General features: G+C 50.9%; 1 protein-coding gene across 2 annotated transcripts; it reads left to right on the forward strand.

Annotated features, from left to right (window-relative positions):
* Positions 1-256: 256 nt before the first annotated feature.
* On the forward strand, positions 257-25,271 carry Csf2rb (colony stimulating factor 2 receptor subunit beta). Of its 2 annotated transcripts, XM_052161567.1 has the most exons (14): positions 257-366; positions 9,197-9,438; positions 10,477-10,600; positions 13,003-13,190; positions 14,635-14,792; positions 14,875-15,043; positions 15,554-15,689; positions 15,813-15,970; positions 18,914-19,053; positions 19,837-19,996; positions 20,831-20,921; positions 21,152-21,209; positions 21,841-21,944; positions 22,535-25,271. In XM_052161567.1, the coding sequence occupies exons 2-14, from the start codon at positions 9,351-9,353 to the stop codon at positions 23,646-23,648; spliced, it is 2,688 nt and encodes an 895-aa protein (XP_052017527.1). In that variant the 5' UTR covers positions 257-366; positions 9,197-9,350; the 3' UTR covers positions 23,649-25,271. The 2 variants fall into 2 exon arrangements, with proteins under 2 accessions (XP_052017527.1, XP_052017528.1); XM_052161568.1 differs by lacking the exons at positions 257-366; positions 9,197-9,438; positions 10,477-10,600 and adding an exon at positions 11,127-11,242.

The following is a 25,271-nucleotide window of genomic DNA, read 5'->3' on the forward strand; positions in this document are numbered from 1 at the left end:
TGCTGAGAAGGGTCCACTCAGTCTCTGCCTGGCTCTGGACACACACTTGCAGGAAGGTGGTCATTGCCCTCTGTGTCGGCTTCCTCCAGAGGAGTCAGGGAACAGGGTGTGGAGGAGGCCCTTCCTGACTGAGACCTGAAAGGCACATGAGAGCTGACAGGGAGACAGTGGAGCGCGAGCTTCTCTGGAAGAAATAAATGGCGTGAGTATTATCAGAGGCTCGTGTCCGCAGTTCTGAGAAGCAGGCGAAGCTGCTTGCGAAAGGGCACTAGTAACTTCCTCAATTTGCTTCTGTTTCCTCCCGATGGGGCATAAGTAGGAAGAGCCTGCGGCTCACTGCTGCTTGGAGGCTCCTGAAGCACAGAGGTAAGTGTCTGTCTTCCTGATACGGAGCTGAGGATGAGCTCAAAGTAGGGGCGGTGGGGGTCTCCAGGACAGGACAGGACAGCATAAGACGGAGCTGGGGTAGCATCTTCCTCAAACTTGGCCTCTCTGTGACTCGGTCTCAGATCCCAAGGCAGTTTATAGGGGAGGGGCACCCAGGAGCATTCAAACTGGGGTAGGTTAGGGTGAGGATGTGCTCTGGGGCTCTGGGGCTCTGGGAGGACCCAGCTTTATCACTGGAGGTCTGGTGGCAGGGAGGACTCCCTCGAACGCGCTCCATGGAGCTCAGCGCCATGTTCCTTCTAGCTTTGCCATCCATATGTTACTTCTGTCCCTGTCCTGAGCTTCATGTCACACATCTGTGGGTCAGCGTGAGTGGGAGAAACAGCCCCCTCCGTCCTCAACTAAGGATGGAGGATGGAGGGGTGGGTGGGGGGAGTAGGAGAAAGAGAGAGGGTAGAGAAAATTTACCTACAAGGATGAAGAAGTGTTGGAGACAGAGGCGGAGATGTAGAGCCTCCTTGTTACCAGGTGTAATTTGGCAAGCTCACTTGGGAAGTGCCCAGAGACATACCAGGTTACCACCCCGAGTCTTGGCTGCGTGTGTGTGTGTGTGTGTGTGTGTGTGTGTGTGTGTGTATGTGTGTGTGTGTGTGTTCATGCGTTCATGCTTTCTCTCTGTCTCTCTGTCTGTCTCTGTCTCTGTCTCTCTCTCTCTCTCTCTCTCTCACACACACACACACACAATACAGTGCTCTGAACCACCACGGATGATTTGGATTTGAGTCCAGATGTGTCTGCTATGTATGTAGTGTGCCAGCTGGTAGGTGTCTCATCACACTGCTAGGGACCGGTCCTCCTAGACAGGCACACAGTCAGCCCCTCTGATGACAGAGGGCATGACCACTGACATGTCTCATAGCTCATAAACTCACCTGTTCATATGTCCCACATGCTGTGTTCCAGAGGTCATATGTTAGCCATTGTTTGACAGAAACCTCTGTGACCTGTCAAGCAAAGAATTAGCTTGAGGTTCAGGCCCTGCCTCTGCTCAAACCCAGCACACAGGGCCTGTGAACCTAATCTGGCCCTGAAAATAAAAGGGGCCTTCACCTGCTTCTCTGTAACACAGCATCTCCTCTTTCCCAACCTCGTTCTTAAAGGCTTGAGAAGAAGACTCCTTCTCTGTCTGCAGGGGCCAAAATGCCACGTTAGACCTTACCATGCCATCGGCTCTACAGTCTTTAGCTGGAACCGAATGTCCAGTATGGAAACCAGAAAGGTGTCAATGAGATTGCCCTGAAAGGGTCCCCCGCACTTGCTGCTGCCGCCTGTGCATCTAACCCTAGGAAGGGAACCGGAGTGTCACAAGGATGTTTGTTTCCCTTGCTGCCTTTCCTCTAGACTATGGTTCTTCAAACTGCAGGTTGGGACCCTTTGAGTCTCCTGTCAGATGTCTTATAGATCAGATATTTACATCACGATTCATAACTGCATCAAAATACTGAAGTAGCAATGAAATAATTTCACAGTTGGGGGTCACCACAACATGAGGAACTGTTTTAAGGGGTCACAGGGTTAGGAAGGTTGGGAGCCATTGGTCTAGGCCTGTTGATCGGGGTTCATGATGGCATCACTCTGTTCCATGTGTCTAAGGACTCTCCTCAGCTGCTTTCTGGGTGACCTCTACATAACCTCTACACACTTCATCCTGAGAATTCCTTTAGCAATTCCTCAAATCCTGAGTTTCTTTAGCAACACTGACCTCAACCCACGTAACCCTGAGAAAAAAGCTTCTTTGATTTAAAACGTCCTAGATTTTAAATCAAAGCAGGTGAGGCGACGCCCCTTACACTTGAGCACCCTTCCTCTTCCTGCTGCCTCTCTGTCAGCCTGGGACCACATGTCAGACTATAAAAGGATCCATCATGTTTTTTCTGTAAGACTTTGCCCACTGTGCCTCTGTCCATAGCAACTACTCTTAATGAAACTCTCGGAGCAAATTTAATCGGATAGATTCTTTCATTCCAGGCCTTGAGCTATTCCCAGCATAAGAGAGCATTATGGAGGGTGAGTGCCTAGGTGTAGTCAGGTACATGCTGGCATGCATGAATGTGTGTGCTCACGTGTGCATGTGCATGTGCGCGCGCGCGCGTGTGTGTGTGTGTGTGTGCGTGTGTGCGCGCGCGTGTGTGTGTGTGTGCGTGTGCGTGTGCATGTGTGTGCGTGTGTGCATGCGCATGTGTGTGTGCATGTGCGTGTGTGCATGTGTACATGTGTGTGCGTGTGTGTGTGTGTGTGTGCGCGTGTGTGTGTGTGTGTGTGTGTGTGTGCGCACGCGCGCGTGTGTGTGTGTTTGTGCATGTGCGTGTGTTTGCGTTTCTGTCCACACCTGGGATTGGCTTGTAGCCTCACCATACAAGCTTCTTGGCCTGGCTATAGGGATTTCCCTCCTCAGAGGCCTTGCCAGAACATTCTTGCATATTCAGATTCTAACTTAATTAAATCCTATCTGGTTTCTTTGTAGTTTCATAGTGAATAAACCTTTGTACACACTCCTGGCAACTCTCCCCAGAAACCCCACTCAACAGTTTTGCTTTTATTGTGTCAAATTATTCATAACCCAGTACTGTAGGAAAGGGTATGCTTTCATGAGTGTTTAATGTCAAAGAAAGACACACTAGACACAGACACCTGATTTATTAGTGGTTAGACGCAGCCAGAATCATGGATGATGCAAACACACTTGTGTAGCTAGGTATATATTCAGAAGTGGTGGCATTTAAATTATCCAATCCAATCTGGGCAAGGAACACACACCCTCTGCTAAATTGAAAGGTTCTGGATTGAGGAAATTCTGCCTTATCTGAACTTATTTTTTGACATCACTCAGAATAGGAGGAGCTCAGAAACCTGGACTTATCACTCACTGCTTGGAGCGAAGGAACATTTATAAACAAATACTTCTTACAGGGTGTTGTGTGTACACACCACCAATAAAGAAACAAACCCAGAGTAGTCCTCCAGCAAGCCACCTAAGTCAGTTCTGAAGATTGACTGTTGGAAAATGTCTCCAGAAAAAGATAGTCATTTTTTTCCTCCACTTGTAAATATATGCGAATAGGTATCGGTCTGTCGGTCAAAGACAGGGTACCAAGTTCACCTCATTTCATGGGCAATGGCGTGTTGAGGACACTTCTGGCTTGCCTCTCTTAGCCAGCATTTCACCCACTCCAAAGGGCCTTGCATCTGTGAGACACGTTGGCGCCCACCGCTGTGTGGGCCGATGCTCTGGCGGAACCCCGGCTCATCACTGATATCTCTCCTCCTTTCATTTGCTCTCACACAACTGTGTAAAGCTTTCTTCTCCGTGTCGTTTTCTCTCCTGGCCTTCTGAGATCCAGGAGATGATTCACTCCAGACAGGATGCCCCTCTCCAGGTTCCCAGGCATCTGACAGTCTCACTGACTCCACAAACCCTTTCTCCCTTTGGCCACACACATCCCGGAACTTTCCCACAATGCCTTTCTCGAGGTGCTCCGCTCTGCTTCCGTGCTGGCTTGGTTACGTGCTGTCCCTGAGCCCATTTCACTTCCTCTGCATACCAGAGCAGCTTCCATCCTCCAGTAACCAATCCTGAAACATCTCTGGCTCCAGTCAGATCCCAGAGGTGTGCTTAAAATATTAGTCAAGACTATCCAGGCGTCCCACAGAAAAAGCACTGGAAGGCAATAGCCCCCTAAAAGTCTTAGAGTGCAGGATGGAGTTTCCCTTCATGCTGCTCCCTAATCTTTATCTGCATGATTGTCAGCCAAGCTAGTTATGCCATGAATTCAGATTTAGTAACCTGTGGTGAAAATATATGTCCCCGGGCTAGCTTTTTCTCTGTCAAGCTCAAGATGCCCTGTATCAAATTAAGCATTTCTATCATCTGTCGCTGCCCCTGTTTTGTTTGCTCTGGGTGTATGATCATGGATGTACATATATGTACACATGCATGTGGAGGCCAGACGACACTCTCAGGTGTCCTTCCTTAGGGACAGAATATCTTCTTTTTGACACAGGGTTTCTCACTGGCCCGGAAGTACAAAGACTAGGCTGGCCAGGAATCTCCTGGGATCTGCCTTTCAATCGGCCTCCCCATTGCTGGGATCAAAACTGTACACCACGATCCTTGGCCTTTTTCACGTGGCTTCTGGGCCTCAGACTTGGGTCCACACGCTTGCTAACAAGTGTGTCGAGCTACGCCATCTCTCCAGCCCTGTCTGTGGGTTTGCATTTTGTTTTGCTTTGTGGTTTCTGTTTCAGTGTTTTACTCAACCCCTAAGATGAAAGATGTAGTTTTGATGCTCTTAATGTTTTAGTTTTGGGTTTCAGATCTTTAATCCACCTTGGATCTGGATGTAAAGGAAGAAGTTAACTTGGCACGGTCAGCTCAGTGACTAAAGGGCACCAGTCACCAGTGAGCAGTCCCTCTATGCCTGTGGCTGGAGACAGCATTGATGCACATGGTTATAGTCACTGTTGTTTTGGTATTTCGCTCTGATTACAGTTATTTATTAGCAAATGCTTGTACCTTTTCTGCTCCATTTTTAGGGATTCAGAATCGGCTCGTTCAGGGCATTCAAAATCCTTCCACATCCTTTATTACCATTTCACTGAGCCTTGGGATTATCCTCAGCACACTGACCCCTGGAGACAGAGGTGGGGTTTTCTCCCCTGCTAGCGTTGGCCAGGAGGGGCAGTCCAAGTCCTCTTTGGCTCTGATAGTCCCCTGGGTATCAAGGGGACAGACTCAAGTCATCAGAATGGTTTGCACATTAAACATTTCCACGGGCCTGGCAAGTAAATTGGCCCTTTAGCCTCTTGCTGTCGATGCACTGTGAGTAGATATTCGAGCTTCTCTCCTTCCCTTGTCAAGTGCTCCGTACGTGGCCAGCATGCACACTTCTTTAACAAATCTGGATCTGACTGGCTTGTGAAATGGTTCTGTCTGCCCTCCCTGCAATCATATTTCTTCATATACTCAGGAATTAGGGTGTAGAAATACATCCGGTTTCCTGCTTCATTCCCTCTCTGCCACCCCCACCCTGCCCCATTTCTCTGAGGCCCTTCTGTCTCTATACTTACCCTTCATCTTCAAAGACCTTCAAGACTAACTTGTTTTGTTTTCAGACAGGTTCTTACTGTGTTGCCCAGGCTAGCCCCCAAATTCCTAGTCTGAATTCACTAGTAGATGGAAATGAATGCCCACCAAGGCCCCGACTCAAACCTCGTGGTCAGTGTCCCTTACTATTCATATTTATTCCTCACCAGCACTTGGGTTTAATTAGCATTTTGTGCCCTCATACAGCTGGGCAGGTCCTCAGTCAGTTTTCAGTTCTTCTCTCACACTCCCCCTCGCCTGCCTCACAGCCTCCCCGCCTTAGTCATCTGAGCTTTCGCTGTGTGCTTTTGCTTCATGCAGTGGCAAATCTCCCCTACTTAACTGCAGGGCATGCTGGGTTCTCTGTTCCCATCCGGCATGTTGTTTTTGCTTTAAATCTGTCTTTTCCTGAAAAACATGCTAAAATAACTTCTTTTCAGGAAATATCTGAAAATTTCTTCTCTGCCTTTACATAAGCAAACTCTGCGGTTGATATTTGAACAAAAAGGATGAGTTGGTCTTTTTTTGTTTATTTTGTGAATTATTGTTACTGTGGGACAAGGCATGAGTGTCTCACAGCATGGGTGGCAACGGTCAAAGGATGACTTTCTGGGCGAATTCTGTCCACTTTGGAATCCGGGACTTGAACTCACATCTTCAGACTAGTGAAATACCTGCTAAACCATCTCCCTGCCTCCTCACTGTGTTTAGAAACTTAGGTCTCTTCTCTGAAGTTATCTGCCAAGATGACCTTTGTCCTATGCTGTGTGTTTCCTTCTGGAAGCTCTGGGATTACCCTTCTGTTGTTGAAAGGCTGAATGCTCACGTTTAGTGCATAAGTGAGTGCCGCATTCCCGTGGGGGAACCGTGGGAGTTTGACCTTGGTCTCTACCCCTTCCTCAGCAGCACCTCCTTGAATCAAGTTTTCCCTATTGTTTCTTGATTGGCAGAGAGCCATCTTCTTTATATCCAGAGGACATTTCCAGCTGTATGGTAGTTGTATACAGAAACTCTCACGAGCAGTGCTTAACTCCATAGCTGTCCCGTTTCCCCCCTCACATTAAGAGACACACAGAAGCAGGCCTTAGGCGGGGGTGGTTACCCCAGAGGCACACGAGGAAGCCAGATTCTCTTCCAATCACACCTTCCTTGCATGTGGCTTCCATCCTTTCCTTGTGATCCAAACGGCTACTGGAGTTGCAACCGTCATTTCTGAGATAGCGGAAGAAAAGAATAAAGTGTAAACAAACAGACCTCTTCCCATGCAAGCCCATGCCTTTTAAGTCGTCTTTGGGAAAGACATACACAGAGCTTTCCCTCAGGGCTCCTCGGACAGCATCTAGTCATGTGATCATGCTTAGAGGAAGGAGAGAGTAAGGCATATTATTACCTTTTATTCTTGTGAAAAAAATGAGCCCAATAAGGTAAGGAACAGGGAGGCCGCTGGCACTGCTGGCCATGCCTACCCCTGAGCCTCTACCTGGTCCACTTTCCTAGTGCTTCCACTGTGTTCTGGAGAGTGTCCCATGCCTTGGCCCTGTCCCCATCTTTGCACATCCACCACATTGGGTGATCATCTGTGGTATCCATTCTGTGACTTCACCCCTCAGCACGCTGATCTTTCTATAATCCCGCGTCTCCTATCTCAGGAATTCTTGGCTTTTTTTTTTTTTTAACAACAGCAGTCTGTATAGCTCGAGGCTCTGCAGCAACCAAGGAGTTCAAGCTCAGAGATTCAACTTTTCCTCTCCTTCTGGTCAATAAAATATGGCAGAGCAATCTGAGTTGGGGCCGACATAGGACACATCCTCTGCGAATGATCAGGAAACACAACTCAGTACAGCATGGTTAGAGAGGGCGGGTCCTCGGCCAACCCACCTGGGCTCAGTCCCAGCCTGCCTCCGTAGCTGTGGCATTGTGGGTCCATCACTCCACAGCCCTATTCCGTTTCCTGTCTGCAAGGATTCTAACAGCTGCCTTGGCCAAGATGCATTGATTTCCCCAAAGCGCTCTGCATACTTCCTGGCTGATGGTGGGCGTCCAACCTCCGTCAGCTGATGACTTGGACTCTGTGTATATTTAGATTCTCTGTTGAGGTTCTTGATGACACAGCTCTGTTGTCTTTACAGTAGAGGATAACTTGTTCTCCACCACTGAAATCCATAGAGACTGAATACTCATGTACACCAAAACTCTCACGTTGAAACTCCATCCCCAGGGGAAGGGTACGGGAGACCGGTGTCCTTATGTTAGACATTCCAGGAAGCTCCCTTGATGCCTCCACTATGGCTGTCACAGTGAGAAGCCTGTGAGGAAGAAGCCTCATCTGACCTCAGTCTGTGTGTGCCTTGACCTTGACCTCACCACTTTCCAGAAATTCCAGAAATAAATGTCTGTGGTTTTGATGAGCTATCGGTGGTGCTTTGTGACAGCAGTCCTCCCAGATGAAGACATTGGTCATTGGTACATCCCCCTTTTTCCCCTTACTCATTGATTCTGTTGGCTTTATGAAAGGCAGGCAGTTGGCTGCCAAACCCTTTGATCCCTCTTTGTCACAGAACCCTTTGGTTACTTTTAAGATTGACAGCTCATGGGCAGCAATAGCAGAGGTTTGACGTGATCTAGCACGTACTTTTTAATTGACTTTATGTATGGTGGGGTGAGGTGAGAACAAGGTTTGGGATTTGTGTGTTATGTTATTCAATCATCTTGGAATTTTCAAATGGAATATTCCATCATTTAATGCTGTTTACTGGTTTCTCCTTTCATAATGAGCATTATGTGAAATATTAATGATGAGAGATAGATGGTAGATAGATGATTGATTGATAGATGATTGATTGATAGATAGATAGATAGATAAATAGATAGATGATAAGCACATGATTGATAGTTAAATGATCGATAGATCAATAAATAGAAGATTGATAGATGATAGAAAGATAGATGATTGATAGATGATAGATAGATGATAGACACATGCTTGGTAGATGATGGATAGATGATTGATAGATCGATGATTGATAGATGATAGATGGTTGATGGATAGATGATAGATGATGGATGGATGGTAGATAGAAAGATGATTGATAGACAGACAGCTGAAGTATAAATAGACAGATGCATAATTCAGACACTTGGATGATACATGAATGGATGTACAGATGTGCACATACATAGATGAATAATATATAGATATAGATGTACATAGATACATAGGCGGATGGATGGATGGATAGATGGATGCTAGATGGACAGATGGGTGTGTGCCATGCATATCTTGACTCAAGCGTCAAATGCCTGTTGGAGAAGGAACCTCAGCAAGGGCTCTGCTCCCCTGGTACTTCCCAAGTGAACTCAGTGAAAACAAGGAAATCCCCAGGCTTCAGAGAAAGGGGAACTGGGAAGCAGAGGGGCCTGTGGGAGACCGATGGTAAAGTAAGCAGAGGCGGGGAGAGCACCGAGCTCTGCCTGTGCTAGAGAGCAAGGAAGGCTGGGGGTGTGCAGAGAGCGAGCCCTCCTAGGCATGCCCCGCCCCACCCCCACATCCCTCAAAGGCGCGGGTCTCTGTGGAGCCTGGTGCAAATTTAACAGCAGCCTCGCTCTCATCTCTGGGCACCGCACTGTGGTCCGAGGAGGAACCACAACCTTACACACTTTTTGCAGCTGCAGAGGATGCATGCAATCTAGGAGTGAAGAATCACAAGACCTGTAACATGAGTGGGGCCCAACCCCCAGCCAAGCACCAGTCCAGAAGCCGGGGACAATGAGGACACCACCCTGCCCATAACTTCCTGGGCAGCCACCTAAAGTGCCACAAATGGACCAGCAAACTGTGCTTACCTGGGGGCTGCGTTACATGGCCCTGCTGGCTCTCTGCTGGAGACACGGGGTGACAGAGGCAGAAGGTAAGACTGAACACCCCTTCCATTTATCTGCCTTTTTAGTGTTGAGTCTGGTAGGAACTGAACCCACCATAATCCCAGAAGCTCCCAGAACCCCTGCAGCTCCGGCTATTGTATTCAGTTCTGGTTTTCCCTCTCCCTCCTATATTCTTTCTCTCCTTCAGGGTTCCCCTGGCCCCTCTCTTCCCTGCTCTTCCTGTATCTGCTCATCCTTGCCTGGCCCTGGACCATCAAGCTCAACGGTGTCCCTCTCTGCCCATATTACTAAACATATCCCCCAAACCCCAACCTCCAGTGAGCCAGCATCTTCTCTGCCCATCCCCCAGACACACTATTCCTCTAAGGACTTTCTGGTCCCCTAACCCTTGCTCTTGTGAGCTTTGGCATAAGGACCTTTCCACACAATATCTCTAGCCCTCTCCTCTGGGGTACTCCAGAGGGTCTTGAAGCTAGAAGGCTGCCCCCAGTGCCCCATGGACTTCCTCCATGACGATATAGGAGCCACTTTCTCTTTACCAAGCCCAGCTTTAGAGAGAGGCCAAGGCTTAGCAGATGAGGACCCTACTTCTCAGGCACTGCTGTGTCTGTCTTACCAAGTGACACCTCAGAGAGCAGGGGCAGCAATGCCCACGTGTGGGCATCTGCAGCGCAGAGCATACATCAGGGCTGAGAATCCATGGCATCTCAAGTTTCTGACAGAAAAGGACCGTCCTCAACAGGCTCACCAACACAGTCGAACCAGGCTCAGGGCCCTCCACCTGGTCACCTGGGCCTCGGCAGGAAGCTGGAGACCAGGGTTTGTAGTACATGCCTTTAATCCCAGCACTCAGGAAACAGAGGCAGGAGGATCTCATGAGATTAGCGCCAGCATGGTCTTCAAAGCAAGTTTCAGACAGCCTGGGTTGCATAGAAAGACTCTGTCTTAAAAAAAAAAAAAAAAAAAAAAAAAAAAAAAAAAGCTTGTGGGACAGGAGTGAGAGGAACAGGGGACACCTGGAGGGGAAATGATGCCTCTCCTGATCCTCTGCCTCTCCTCACCAGAAACTGTCCCTCTGAAGACTCTGCAGTGCTACAATGACTACACCAACCACATCATCTGCAGCTGGGCCGACACAGAGGATGCCCAGGGGCTCATCAACCTGACCCTCTATCACCAGCTCGAGAAGTGAGTGCCACTGAGCCCACTGGTATTGCTGGTCACCAAGCCCTCTCCTCCCCAGCGCTGTGCTGTCAGTGATTGCCGCCATCATCCCCAGTCACCCTGCATGTGTGCTCCACCGCCATCCCAACACCTGCAGCTCCTGCAGCTCCAGGCCTCCCCTGCCCTGAGCATCCTGTCTCTCTCCTCCAGTCCTCACTGCCCCCGCCTCTCAGCAGCTGCTGATCTCATAGTCCTCCTGTCTCCCCTGGAATTTTTTGCCTGAACATATTCCCCCAGGATTTGGCTATCTCCAAGGAAATCAAACTGCACCTGTCACTGAGAAAGACCCCCTAGCCAAATGGCCAGGCCTGAACCATCTTCTCCCCACCCACCCACCCAGGGTGACCTCCTGTAACTCACCTTTACTTGTGTCATGGTCACCACACTTGCTGAGGTCCTCTGATGTCTCTGACAACTCTTTCTGGTCTATTTGCTTCCCTTTTCTTTCCTGTCCACTGGAGAAGGTGAGGTCTGTAAAGGGAGCCCTGGCTTCCTATGTATGTGCAGTCTTTGGAGAGATCGTGGGCAGAGACTCGGATGAGGGTGACCAACTCTAGCACAGACATCCCGCCTGCCACACAAGCAGCCCTCCGTGGTTTTATTTAGGTAATCCATTGCTCTGACTCCTAATGCCATAAGCCGCATTCCACTCTTGCTCCAGGATGGTCCTGCTTCTGCTGTCGCCACATCTCACTTTATTATCTGGGAAGAGGTGACAGCTTGACTAAATGACTGTGAAGGCCGGGTTTAAATGTCCCTACCTCCTTTCCTGCTCCTTAGTTAGCACTATTGAGTTTATCTCCCAATGAGATGCAGGTCTCACCAACTCGGACACCACCACCACCATCCCGTGTACTTAGGACACCAGAATGGAGCTATCTCCTTACTCCACCATCCTAACCCTTCAAATCCTGCACCGGAACACGTCTCTCACTTCCTCAGTCTCAGTTCCTGCCTGCCTTCTACTAACAAACACACGAAACCTACATTCCTTGCGACCAGACCCATGACTGTTTTGCTTACAGCCAGTACTCAGGGACAAGTCATCAGGGCCAGAGTACAAACTAAAGAAGATGACAGAGAGGGAGGTGCCAAGAGCACCCTGCGCTGATGTCACAAGTGTAGGAATTCAGTAGGGACTTGGGGACACAAGTGTAAGAATTCAGATTTGGGGAGAGGCTCCTTTTGGTCTCAGGGCTTTGAGGCATTTGCCAAATGACCATAGGTTTCAGAGTGATCTGGGTTTCGGATACAGTGCTATGATTCTATGAAGGTCACTGGCTCCACATCTAGAGAGAAATTACTGATCTGTAAGCTCAATGAACTCATCTCTTCAGATTCTGTTCTCAGGAATATTAACCTTGAGGGGGAAGATACAGAAAAGGGGAGGGGAGCAGATAAACTTCACCTAGAGAATGACCTTGACCTGTTTATATGACCTTGGTCAGAGGCGCTGTGTGCGGCAAAGCTCTCGGGGAAGAATAACACACTACTCCGCAGCATGGCTGCCCAAATTAGTGACGCTTAACGTCCACTAGAAATCTCTGAAGCTAGGGGCTTCTGGGGCTCCACCGGGACTGCAGTCAGATTTCTTGTGATGTGGCTTGAGCAAGCTCATTAACCAGATAGACGCTACACTATACACACTCGCCAGTCTGTGCATCCAGTTACAGGCCTGGTGGCAGCCCCAGGGACTTTGCACTTGCTGGCAATCAGCCTGCTGCAGAAATTGCCTGCTTTCCCCGCAAGTCCCTGGAGATTCTGGTCAAATCATGCATGCGGTGGGTCTGCCTGTACTCCTCACAGACACTTCTGGGCTCCTCATTCTTGATTGTTGGTTGTATTCTCCATTTTCTAATGATGATATATTACTAAGTGATTGTGTGTGTGCCTGTTCCCATAAGGATACTCACTGTATGGGCAGGTCCCTGCGCATGTGCATGTGTGTTGTATGTGAGTTTCTGTGTTGTGTGTGTGTCTTTGATATATGTGTATGTGTGTTTAGATGTGTGTATATGTGTGCATGCATGTGTCTTTCTCTGTACATGTTTATATCTCTCTATGCATGTGTCTCAGTGTGCATGTGTGTGTCTCTGTTTCTGTGTGTCCTTGTGTGTATCTTTGTGTCTCTCTTTTGCATGTATATAAGTTGTGTTTGTGTCTTTGTGTGCATGCGAGTCTCAATTTCTCTTGGTGTGTCTGTGTATCTCTGTCTTCTCTCTCTCTCTCTCTCTCTCTCTCTCTCTCTCTCTCTCTCTCCCTCTCTCATGTGTGAGAGAGTATCTGTGTGTGTGTTGTTCACTGCCAGACACTGACCTTGGATAAAAGCGGGCACGTAGTAAAAATTAATGAATGTTCCCTGACAGGAAGCAGCCAGTGTCCTGTGACCTCAGTGAGCACCTCATGTGGTCTGAGTGCCCGACGTCCCACCGCTGTGTGCCCAGGAGATGTGTCATCCCCTATACTCGGTTCTTCATCACAAATGAAGACTACTACTCCTTCCGTCCAGATCGTGATCTGGGTATACAGCTCATGGTTCCACTGACCCAGCATGGTGAGGAGCTGGGGTCCTGCCGAGGCAGTGGGGGCAGGAGTGGGCAGGATACTGGAGACAGGCAAGAGTGAGGGTCCCGCAGGTTTAGGGCCCTGTCCTGGGGGATAGAACAGATGTGATGTGAGGCTGCTCCTGTCCCAGCTGCCTCTGCCAGGCAGCAAAGCTTCTCTCCTGGAGGAGCTGTGGCTGTGACTCCTGTGACTCTCCAGGGGACAGAACTCTGCTCTTGGTTGCTTTGGCCCATGGCTGCAACACCTTGCCCTGTCGCTGAGGCCCCAAGACCCACAGAGGTCCCGCGAGTATAACTGTGGCACAGAGATGGCTGTGATAGGTCACATTGTCAGGCACTGTCCATACTTCTGACCCAGAGTCAGGCTCCTTGCCACCTTCTTTGGACACCAGAGAGCATCCTGCAGGTCCACAAGGCCTGTTGTTACAGCACAATCTAAGTGGGGTCAAGGATCATCTGGGGGACCATAGCAGACACATCACCAGCACTGCAGACTAATTGAGAAACTGTAGTTGGATTGTTGTTCTAGGCCCTAGCATATGTCGCTCTTAGGAGGACACTGTGAGTCCTCTTTGCGCACCAATAATGCTAGATTGAGGCCTTTGATCATGTGACTGCCGCTGATGTCTGAAAGAGTCCCTTCTCTTGGGGGTGTAGACTGAAGGGTTAGGCTCCAGCTGCCCCATGCAGGGATGGAAAGCAAAGGGCTCTGGCAATCAGGAGGGGCTTCCCAGAAGGAAGCAAGGAAGAAGCTTTGCAGCCAAGGCCTTGCTTGGGAGGATCACAGAACCAGAAGCATTGCTTAGGCAGGAAATCATGTGTGCAAAGGGGGCTTGCAGGGGGAGATCTGAGCGAGTGGGGCATGCTGGATACGCCACACATGACCATTGGATTCCAGGAAGCAGCGAGTTTGAAAGGCTGGGCAATGGCAGGGAAAACATGAGATACAGGGAGCTGTATCTCAAGCCTTGAACTAGGGAAAGGGGACACAGAAATGAAATCTTAGCCTGGTGTGACAAAACTGACGTGGGGGTTACAATGAGCTGCAGCTGGACAAGACAAGGTATAAGGGCTTCTGTCTGGTGACAGAAGTTCAAGAAAGTCATCTGGGGACACTACAGTTATTCTGGGCAAGGAAGATCAGTGGTAGGCACTTGAACTGTGAAGAGGGTGTTTAGCAAGACAAGGGGCGCGCTGGCTCACAGCACCCTCTGCTGGGCAAAAAGCATCAGCGCACAGCAGGGCAGTAGGAGGCCCCACTGAGTTGATTGTCCAGGCATTGTAAGACACAATCTCTGTCAAATCTGCAGTTCTGCAGGTTTTAGACCTGAAGCTGCATGGGTTCAGCCCAAGTGGTAACCAGACAGCCAGTCTGCCCTCTGCTCCCTCAGCGTGCAAGCCCCATGAACCCTCCCTCTGCTTCCCTCCCTGTAGTGCAGCCACCGCCTCCCAAGAACATCAGCATCAGCCCCTTGGGGGATCATTTCCTGCTGGAGTGGAATGTGTCCCACGGGGATGCCCAGGTCTCCTGGCTTACACAAAAGGACATACAGTTCGAGGTGGCTTATAAGCGGATTGAGGACTCCTGGGAGGTAGGACCCTGAGCCATCTGTGCCCACCCTGTAGGATGGCCTGTCAGGGTGGCCTCCTCCTTCAGCTCCCCTATCTCCACAGGATGCCTCCAGCCTCCACACTAGCAACTTTCGGGTCACTCTCGAGCCAAAGCTACTCCTACCCAACAGTATCTATGCGGCCCGTGTGCGCACTCAGCTCACCCCAGGTTCAAGCCTGTCTGGAAGACCCAGCAGATGGAGCCCAGAGGTACACTGGAACTCCCAGTCAGGTAATGGAGCTGATAGGAAGCGCCCCACTTAAGAGCCCAGAAGTGGAGACAGTCTATACCTGAGTGAGGCTCCAGGATCTGCCCTACCTCGTCATCAGTGCCTCCTCCCAGTCCTGTGTTCCCAGTTCTTTATCTGGGCCACTCTGTGTCACACACGCTTGGCTCGATGGCAACATACATGTTCTGTTAATGACTGCCATGCGGTCATGGCTGCAATAGCAGCAGCATAGACCCTTATGTTTACAAGCGCTGGGCTGTGTGTAGGGTCACCTATGTCTCTGAGTTCATTCTAACCCTCAACATTTAGAGCTGGTCCACCTCTCCCAAGATGGGGCAGAGGTACCTGGTTCTTCCCAAGCTGGGGATATGCAGAAGGCAGGCTGAGAAAAGAGTTGGGCTGATGTTCTCAGCCAGGTTCTGTTGCTCTCCAGGAGCTCTTCTCTGTGAATAACCTACTATCCCAACCAATGGGAGAGGGTGGTCTGGCTGACAGAGGATGTACTTCCACAGGGGACAAGGCCCAGCCACAGAACCTGCAATGCTTCTTTGATGGGATCCAGTCCCTCAACTGCTCCTGGGAGGTGTGGACCCAGGTGACCAGCTCTGTTTCCTTTGGCCTCTTCTATCGCCCCAGCCCTGCAGATCCGTGAGTGTCCCCTGTCCTTCTTGCCTTGCTTCTTCTAATCCCCAGGACCATACACCTCTTTAAGGTCTTAGCTGGATCTGACATTCCCCCAACCCTGCTCTCAGCTTAACTCTACCTCCCCAGGGAGGAGAAATGCTCTCCGGTGGTGAAGGAGCTGCAGTCCGGACTCTATACCCGCTACCACTGCAGTCTAACGGTGTCTAACTCCAGTGCACACAACCAGTACTCAGTCTCTGTTAGACACCTGGAACAAGGGAAGACCATCAAGAGCTATAACCACAGTGAGTGTGCCCTGCCTCTGCATGAGTTCCCAGAACTATAGGGATTCATCGGGTCATCCCAATAAGCACAGGGACCTCTTTGGCATCTTTGCGTTTGTCACTTTCAAAGATTTGCAGATTTTTCACTCATAGGGATAAAATGACTATTCTTGGGTTAGGAGTATGTCTCAGTGGGTGAGAGTAATCGATGAACAGGCATGAGGACCTGAGTTTGAATCCCAGCACCCACATAAAACAATTGAGCAGGCTCGTGCGCACCTGGTAAGAGACGGGAGATGGTTGGGGTTTTCTGTCTGCTCATCTGGATCTGGCTTCAGTGAGCGATCCTGTCTTAAGGACACAGAAAAATGACAAAAAGCATCCTTCTCTGGCTTCTGCACGCCTGTGTATAGTCTGGGTTAGTTTGGTTTTCACTGCTGTGAACAAACACCACAACCAAGGCAAATCTTATAAATACAACGTTTAACCGGAGCTGGCTTACAGGTTCAGAGGTTCAGTCCATTATCATCAAGGTTGGAGCAAGGTAGCATCCAGGCAGGCATGGGACAGAAGGAGCCGAGCTCCTCCTTCATGTGAAGGCTGCTAGCAGAATACTCACTTCCGGGCAGCTAAGATGAGAGTCTTAAAGCCCACACCCACAGTGACAGGTTGTGGCTAGCTCTGGGCTTGTATTTTGATGCTAATTCCACTCCTCAGAGGGGCTGCAGATGAGGAGTTGCCTAGTGAACCTTCTCCCCACCTTAACTTTGCAAATAAAGGCTTGAGCCAATGACTAGGTAGGAGGAAGTGGGAGGAGCAGAGAGTTGAGGGGAGGAGCGACAGGAATAAACTGGAGGGGGAGGAGCTACGGGGGGGGGGGGAACCAGAGAGGCGGTGGAGAGAGGGAGAAGCTCGTGGCCTGGAGAAACCGCAAGTTATATGGGATAATACAGATGGAATTAGTGTAGTGGGAGGTGGCCCAATCTAGGCTTGTAGCTTGTTTTGTTAACTGATTGAGTTGAGCTTTCTTTTCTGGGGAACTGGGTTGGAAACAAAGTAGCAACAAAAGTGACACACCTACTCCAACAAGGCCATGCCTCCTAATAGCGCCACTCCCTGGCCCAATATACAAACCATCACAGGCCCCCATATCCACATGACCACATATGCGACCGAGTCAGAGACAGAGACAGAGACAGAGACAGAGAGATGGAGAGAGATGGAGAGTTATTCTAATGCATTTCTGCCGTTTGCAAGGAGACAGCCATGCTACAGCCAGCTTGTAACTCATTCCCTACTGCAGGCCACACCCTCCATCCTCAAGACTCTCACTTGGAACCTGCTCTGCTTCCCCTCTGCTTTGTCCCAGCTGCATGCCTGCCCCTCCCCTGGACCGCTGTCCTTCCATACCTGTCCTTTCCTGCTGAGATCTCCAGGCCCTCCTTCAGCTAATGCTCACCTTCAGCCCTCTGTTTTACTTTTATGTCTGGAGGGAGGGAGTGGGTTCCCACAGACAGCCTCCTCACAGACCTGTGTCCCACCTTCCTGGCTCATGACAAGGACCCTGACACAGGGAGTCTTTTGGGTAAGGCCTATGAAGTCATAAGCTATGAACCTTTTGCTTTCGTGGAGAGATAGGAGGTGACTGAGCGCTTTCCTTTAAAATGCCCACCTCACTGAGAATGCACATCACAGCAACATGAGGAAGTCTGAATGTGTGCCCAAGTCTCAGCTTGTCATTGTCTGTTCTCCAAGTGGTCAGGGCTGTCACCGAAAGTCCCCAGCTTTCAGTGTGGTCACAGTGCGATGGTGAGATGGTCATTCGGGTATGTCTACACAGCCGTGTAGGGGAGGCTTTTAGAACAGCGAGGACTTGCCATCCCATGCTAACTTCAGGCAGCTCCCAGAGTCACTGAAGTGACAGCGGAAGTGGCTAACATGGGACAAGCTCCCCACTGCCCAGTCTTTATCTTCTCTAGACTCAGTTTTCCCATGTGTAAAATGGGAAAATGAAAGGATGTCACAAGGGAAAGGGGAAGACAGAGTTAGGGAGGTCCCACAAAGTGAGTGTGTTGCCCAGAGCTGGAACATTCCATAGACGAAGATAGAAAGCCATGATTATTTTTTTAAACACTAGCAGCAAAGCACCAACAAGCTTTGGGCCACCCAGGCTTACCTCAGGTGCTCCCCCCTCACCCCAGGGACCATCGTGGACCCCAGGGACCATCGTGGAATAACACTGGGATGTGGCAATGATGGGCGTTTGCCTTGGTTACTTTTCTATTGCTATGGCATCATGACCAAGGCAACTTATAGAAGAGAGTTTACTTTGGGATTATGGTTCCAGTGGGTAAGAGTCCACAATGCAGAGCAGCCATAGCAGGGATCAGGGGCAGGAAGCTGGAGAAGGGGCTGAGAGCTCATGTTCATTGCTTGCTTGCTTGCTTGCTTGCTTGTTGGTTGGCTAGTTGATTTTTCAAAACAGTTTTGTCTCTTTAGCTCTGGATGTCTTGGAAATCACCTTGTAGACCAGGCTAACCTCACACCCATGAAGATCCAATTACCTGTCTCCCAAGTGCTAGAACTTGTAGACCAGGCTAACCTCACACCCATGAAGATCCAATTACCTGTCTCCCAAGTGCTAGAACTTACGGTGTGTGCCACCATGCTCACATCTTGAAGCACAAGCCCACCCCCGTGCCCCAGTGACACACCTCCTCCAATAAGGCCACACCTCCTCATCCTTCCCAAACAGTTCCAACTAGGGACCAGACCAAGGACTCAAACATATAAACCTATGAGACCATTCTTAATTCCTACAACCACAGAGTTCCAAGGAGTCAGAGTGGCTGGGGTTAGGGATATTAGTCCAGAGTAGAGCGTACCTTGACCAGCATGGATAATGGAGAACATTCTGTTGGGGCTAGGATGTGATGATATTCCCTGAAATTATCCTCCCTCCAGTCCAGATGAAGCCTCCAACCCTCAACCTGACCAAGAACAGAGACAGCTACAGCCTGCATTGGGAAACTCAGAAAATGTCGTACTCATTCATTGAACATACATTCCAGGTTCAGTACAAGAAGAAATCGGACAGCTGGGAGGTGAGGTCCAAGACTTAGGGGATGCTATGGACAGGGAGAAGAGGAAAGAGAGGGCATTCTAGGGAGCCCTATCTGCCAGGAGCCTGACCCCTGTGCCTTAGGACACAGGTCCACATGGTCAACAGGTGACAGTCCAATTTCTTGATGAAGTTTTCAGGTTCAGAGAGGTGATGTGACACGGTCACATGGCCGGTGCCGCCCTTGAACTGAAGGGTCAGACTGGCAGAGGTATGGAATGAAGGTTTCAAAGATCACCAAGACCTGGGTGTGTTTTTTCCCTAGAACCAGATCTGACCCAATGGCATAGCTGCTGAGGGCTAAGCTGAGGGCAAGTCCTGCCCAGCACACATCCCACACCTGCAGAGGCCTGCCACCTAGATGCAGACCCTGGGGCTCCAAAAAGCCTAAAGCAGGACCAGTCAGCCAGGATTCTTACTTCAAACAGGAAGTGTGGAAACTGGGACCAGCAGAGAGTCACGAGAAAGTCAGTCCTGACCCCCAACTCATAGCCTAGGACCCAGCAAACTAGCATGATGTTCCTGGATCAGACAGAAATTAGGCCAAGGCACAGCAACAAATTGGGAGATGGGGAGATCCTGGACTTGGGCCTGGAAGAGCTGGAAGAGGTGGGATCTGGGGCCACCACAGTGGGTGGTTACAGTAGGCTCTGGACTGGTATCCTAGACTGGACTAGAGATTTGATGGATCTGGAGGCAGCTAGAAGGATGGCAATTGAACCCCTGAACCCCTAGTGGCTTAGCTTCAGCACATCTGCCATTGCAGGACAGCAAGACAGAGAACCTAGATCGTGCCCATAGCATGGACCTGCCACAGCTGGTGCCTGACACCACATACTGCGCCAGGGTGAGGGTCAGGCCCATCCGTGACTACTATGGGCGCTGGAGCGAGTGGAGTAATGAGTACACTTGGACGACTGACTGGGGTATGTCCCTTGGCCACCACCACACTCCTGAGACAGCCCCACTGCACAGGGCAAGGGAGGCTGGAGAACCACTCTACCCCGTGCACATCCCTGGAGAATGGCACTTGGTATATTACACACACTGTAAGGGGGGACTTGGGGAAAGAAAGGAGCTGGGGACTAGGCCTCTACTGATAGGGCTTGTGGCCTTCTTAGCCTTTGTGGCAGCCATGATTGATCAGTCTGGGTTCCTTGTTACCATGGCTGCAAAGCTATTCGAACTATGTACACAGATGAGTGCCTGGGGTTCGAAGGTTGGTGGGACCCATCGGTCCTTCCAATCCTCTTCCCTTGATACCAATGCTGGTGCATCTCATGGTCAGCGCCTGACACACACTGGGCGGGGTTAAATGGGGACGTGGGGTGGGGGGGTGGGGGTAATGAAGCATTCCACACAGTCAGCCCTATATAAAGGGGGACCCACCTCCAGCTGGCCTAGCCTGCTGGCTCTCCCACTGGAGATGGGGAGGCTACTTACAGGACTCAGGTCAAGAAGATTCGGGTGCTGCCAGAGGAAACTTATGTGGCAAATCTTCCCATCTGGCCCTCCCTGGATCAGAAAGCCATGCCCCATGCTTCTCATTTCAAGAAGTCCTCCATGTTGCCAAGCTCAGTCATCCCCTGTCCAGGTTGTTGGTGCTGATTAAGGCAGAACTTGCCCATGTCAATCCTGGGGTACAGACCCAAGATTTCCTCCTCTGGCCTTTCTCACAGAGGGCCTAGGGGACACTAGCCTCCTCCTGTAGCCTGAATCTTGTGCCTCCCTCCTAATGCTACTTCTCCTTGTTGAACAAGTGATGCCCACGCTGTGGATGGTCCTCATCCTGGTCTTCCTCATCCTCACCCTGCTGCTGGCCCTCCGCTTTGGCTGTGTCCTTGGGTGCAGGTAAGTGCAGTCTGTGGGCAGAGCAAAGGGGGAACAAGGCTCGGGGCTCACAGGGTGACAGCCTGGCACACTATCATTCCCAGGTGACACAGCCTGATACACTATCATTCCCAGCCCACCGTTTACTCCCCTGGTTTCAGTTTTCCCTCTATACATGGGCACAGAAGTAGCTGCCAAGAGATCTCTGGAACCGCGCATACACAGGTCCCCACCCTTCTGTTCTCTTCCAGGCTGTACAGGAAGTGGAAGGAGAAAATCCCCAGCCCCAGCAAGAGCCTCCTGTTCCAGGTAGGAAGGCAGGCCCTGCTGCTGCCTCCTTGTCCCCTTACTGTCACGGTGGGGAAGGGTGGGAGAGCCAGCAGGCTAGGCCAGCTGGAGGTGGGTCTCTGGCACTGCTTGGGCACCGTAGGTGAAGGAGTCTCACGCATTGTCCTGAGTTCTATCTGGAGTCACAGACAGAATTAGAGGCATTCTCCTGCACAAGGCGGCTCAGGAGAATCTGCTCCTGAGGGCAGAGAGGAGGTAAGGGGCTCCAGGATAGCAAGATGCCTCTGAGCTGGTGGGAGAGCTGGCTGCAGCCAGGGTGTCTCCAGAGGGTCAGATCCTGCGACAGGAAAGTGAAGGACGGAAGGACACGGCTGTCCATGTCTCACAGAACAATGGCCATGGGGAGGCCATGAGAGAAGAAACTGGGGGAAGAGCATGGCTGCTCCCCTCAGGGGCTTTAGGGCTAAGGGAATTCACAAGCCCTCGGCTGCCTCTCCATTTCTTGAGTCCAAGGTGTGAGCTGGGCCCCACCATGGGTACATTCTTCCCATGTATGAAGCTCATGGAAGATACCATATACAGGTGTGTCCTCCACTGTCCCCTCCTTCCTGAGGTGCCACATTCACAGACACAAATGCCCTTCCCTTTCTAGGACGGAGGCAAAGGACTCTGGACTCTTGGCAGCAAGGCAGCCTTCATCACTAAGAATCCCATTCCCCAGGGGCCAGAGAGCAACCTTTTCGCTGAGCAGCTGGGGTAAGTGGTTGGCCTCTGATCCTTGGGGAGCCTGCGGGAGGAAACCTCCCCATGGCGCACATCCCGAGCCTGTGGGTCTCTGAATGAGACGTTGTCCACTATAGCAAGTGGCACTCCAGGTAGACATGAGGAAGATTTTTCCTCATTCCCAGGTTAGGGTGAAACAGACAAGAGACCAGAGGCAGCATCCCGGAGCACGAAGCCTCTTCTTGCCAGGTGACCTATGTAAGCCCTGCATTGCAATAGCCTCCTGGATGACCGAGTGGGTATACTGTGGGACTCTAGACTGCTCAGCCTACCTGCCAGGGAGTCAGTAGCCCCATATGGTGCCCAGGAAAGTGTGAACCTGGCCCTGAAGGTAGTGGGTTGCAAGGACCAGGAGAGAACATACGTTAGGATGATGGTGTGAACTGAGCCCTGGGCACATGATCCCAGGACACGGGACATATGCCATGTCATTCACAGGATCTCATGCCTCGGTGCTTACTGTGAGTCTTGGAGGCGAGATCAAGCCTTCCAGAGAGCCTCAGATGCCTTGGGTACACACTAAATATCTAGCTTCTGCATCACTGCCTCTATTATCCCCACAGGGTGTCATATAGACACTTGGAGGACAATGAAGTGTCACCTCTCACCATAGAGGACCCTAACATGGCTCGAGATCCACCATCTGGGCCTGATACAACCCCAGACGCCTCATCTGAACCTACAGAGCAGCCTTCCGATGTTCAAATAGACCCACCAACTCCTGGCAGACCTAAGAAGAAAACACCCAGCTTTGACTTCAACGGCCCCTACCTCGGGCCTCCCCAGTCCCACTCCCTGCCTGATCTCCCAGCCCAGCTGGTTTCCCCCCAGGTTGGTGAGAACCTGAAGCCGGCATTGCCAGGCTCCCTGGAGTACATGTGTCTGCCCCCTGGAGGACAAGTACACCTGGTCCCATTGTCCCAGGTGATGGGACAGGGCCAGGCTGTGGATGCGCAGTGTGGGTCCAGCCTGGAAACCACAGAGAGCCCTTCCGTGAAACCAAAGGAGATCCCTGCAGTTGAGCTGGGGGTGGAGGAACAGGAGCCGAGGGACAGCCCAGTGACTCTGCCCATGAGCTCTGGGGGCCCAGAGGACAGTATGATGGCCTCTGATTATGTCACTCCTGCAGATCTGGTACTCACTCTGCCCACAGGGCCCCTGTCAACGTCTCTGGGCCCCTCTCTAGGGCTCTCCTCAGCCCAAAGCCCCGGTGTCTGTCTTAAGCTACCCAGGGTCCCCTCTGGAAGGCCAGCTCTTGGGTCACCAGTGTTTGACGACTATGTGGAGCTGCCTCCAAGCATGAGCCAGGCTGCCAAGTCCCCTCCAGGTAATCCTGCTCCTCCTGTGACAAGCAGCCCTGCAGTGAGCCCAGGAGAGCCCAGGGAGGAGGTAGGCCCAGCATCCCCACACCCCGAAGGCCTCCTTGTTCTTCAGCAGGTTGGGGACTACTGCTTCCTCCCCGGCCTAGGACCTGGCCCCCTCTTACCACACAGTAAGCCACCCTCTCCAGGTCCGTGTTCTGAGATTGAGGACCTAGATCAGGACTTGTCTGTCAAAAAGCTGCCCTACCAACCCATGCCCCAGGTGCCAGCCATTCAGTTTTTCAAGTCCCTAAAGCATCAGGACTACCTGTCACTGCCCCCTTGGGACAATAGCCAGCCTGGGAAGGTGTGCTGAGGCTCCCTCCTCCCGATCTCACCAGCAGCCCTGCACCTCAGCCTCAGCATCACCACAGAACCCTCACTGAGATGCACACTCTTCCTTGCTCTCAGCCCTGACACAGCAGTTACCCCACCTGTGCTCTCCTCCTCTGCCTCTCTCCCCCTTCCCCTCCTTCCATGCCCCCTCCCCCATCTCTCTCTCCAGTTTCCTGCCTTCTATAGGATCTTCCTTCCTTTTCCTCTGACTTGTTGAGGGGATGAGGCCTCTGAGGATGAGCCCGCGGTGGTCTGTTTAGGGTTTAAGAACTGCTGAGGTCAGCTTGTCCACCTCAGGCACCAATAACATAGGACTTTTCTGGCTCTGTGTAAAAGGTGGCAGGCTCAGGTGAGACCCTTGGGAGGTCAGACTGTGAGATTGGGCAGGCTCATGTGGTTACAAGAATGGACATGGTCATCCATGGTTGTCTGATGTTCCTGGGGGACCTTGTAGAGGGCACTGGGGACCCTCATTATGTATAAATGTCACTGATGTGGACAAAGCTGGACACAGCCATGGTCAGACTGGAGGGACGAGGAGCAATGGGGAGGCTGGGAGTCTCGAACTCATGGTGTCAACTGCAGACAGGCTAAGTTGTGGATCCAGGACCAGAGACTTAGTCTAGACAGCTCGGCCATTCTCCCTCCAGAATGCCTGGATACCTGCACTCCCACTGGCCTCAGACGAGGGTCTGCTGTAGGGCTGTGGCCCTGGGCAATCACTACCTTCTTGACAATCCAGGCACAATGGCATTACCTCCTTCTGTTCTCACTGGTTTGATCATGGTCAAGTCTGTTCTTGGCCTTTGTCTGTATCTTGAGTGTCTGCTATTTGGGGCGGGGGAGGGCTGGGAGCTGAGCCCATGATCAGTTTCATCTCTCAGAGTGTCATTTTTGGATGAGACTGAAAAGCTCTTTCCACATGGCCTTTGTGGTGCACATATTTCTCCCCTGAATGTGATAATTTTGTGCATGAGGCACAATGGCTCCCTCAGCAATTATGTGACTATATTGCTGTGAGATGGGTCCCCTGGCCACACCCCTCCCTGGGGCCATATTTGCATCTACCTTTGCTGCAAATGTACATGTGCTGTCAGTTATATTCTTTCCGGTTCCTTCTGTAGCTAAGCCTTAAACAGGAGGCTTTAACTTTCCTAGAACACATGCACGTTCCACAGAGATGTCTGTATATGTTCCTTCAACCTGGAGCCCAGGGACATTGTATCATGTCTTCACCTCCTATTTTCACTCTGTCAGGCTCTCCATGACCCAGCAAGCCATGAGCTGGATCTGGTCTTCCCCTTCTCCTGGCCTCCCTCACTCCATGGCAGCCTCAGCTCTCCATATTTGATTTCAGCCCAAAGCAGGCAGATCAAGTGTTCCTTGATCATCTCTGTTCATTGCAGCAAAGAAAACCACAAACATCTCGACTGTGGTTCAGTGGCATTGTTCAACACAAGCCTGTCAATACTTTCCAAAGTGACCACTCTAGAGAAACAAACAGGAGCGGCCTCTGGATTAAGAGAGGAACTCCAAAATGCCTTGCATTAAGATTGAACACTGTAATAAAATGTTTACCTACAATAAAACTTAGAAAAACTAA

This window comes from Apodemus sylvaticus, chromosome 17 (assembly GCF_947179515.1).
Source record: "Apodemus sylvaticus chromosome 17, mApoSyl1.1, whole genome shotgun sequence".
NCBI lineage: Eukaryota > Metazoa > Chordata > Mammalia > Rodentia > Muridae > Apodemus > Apodemus sylvaticus.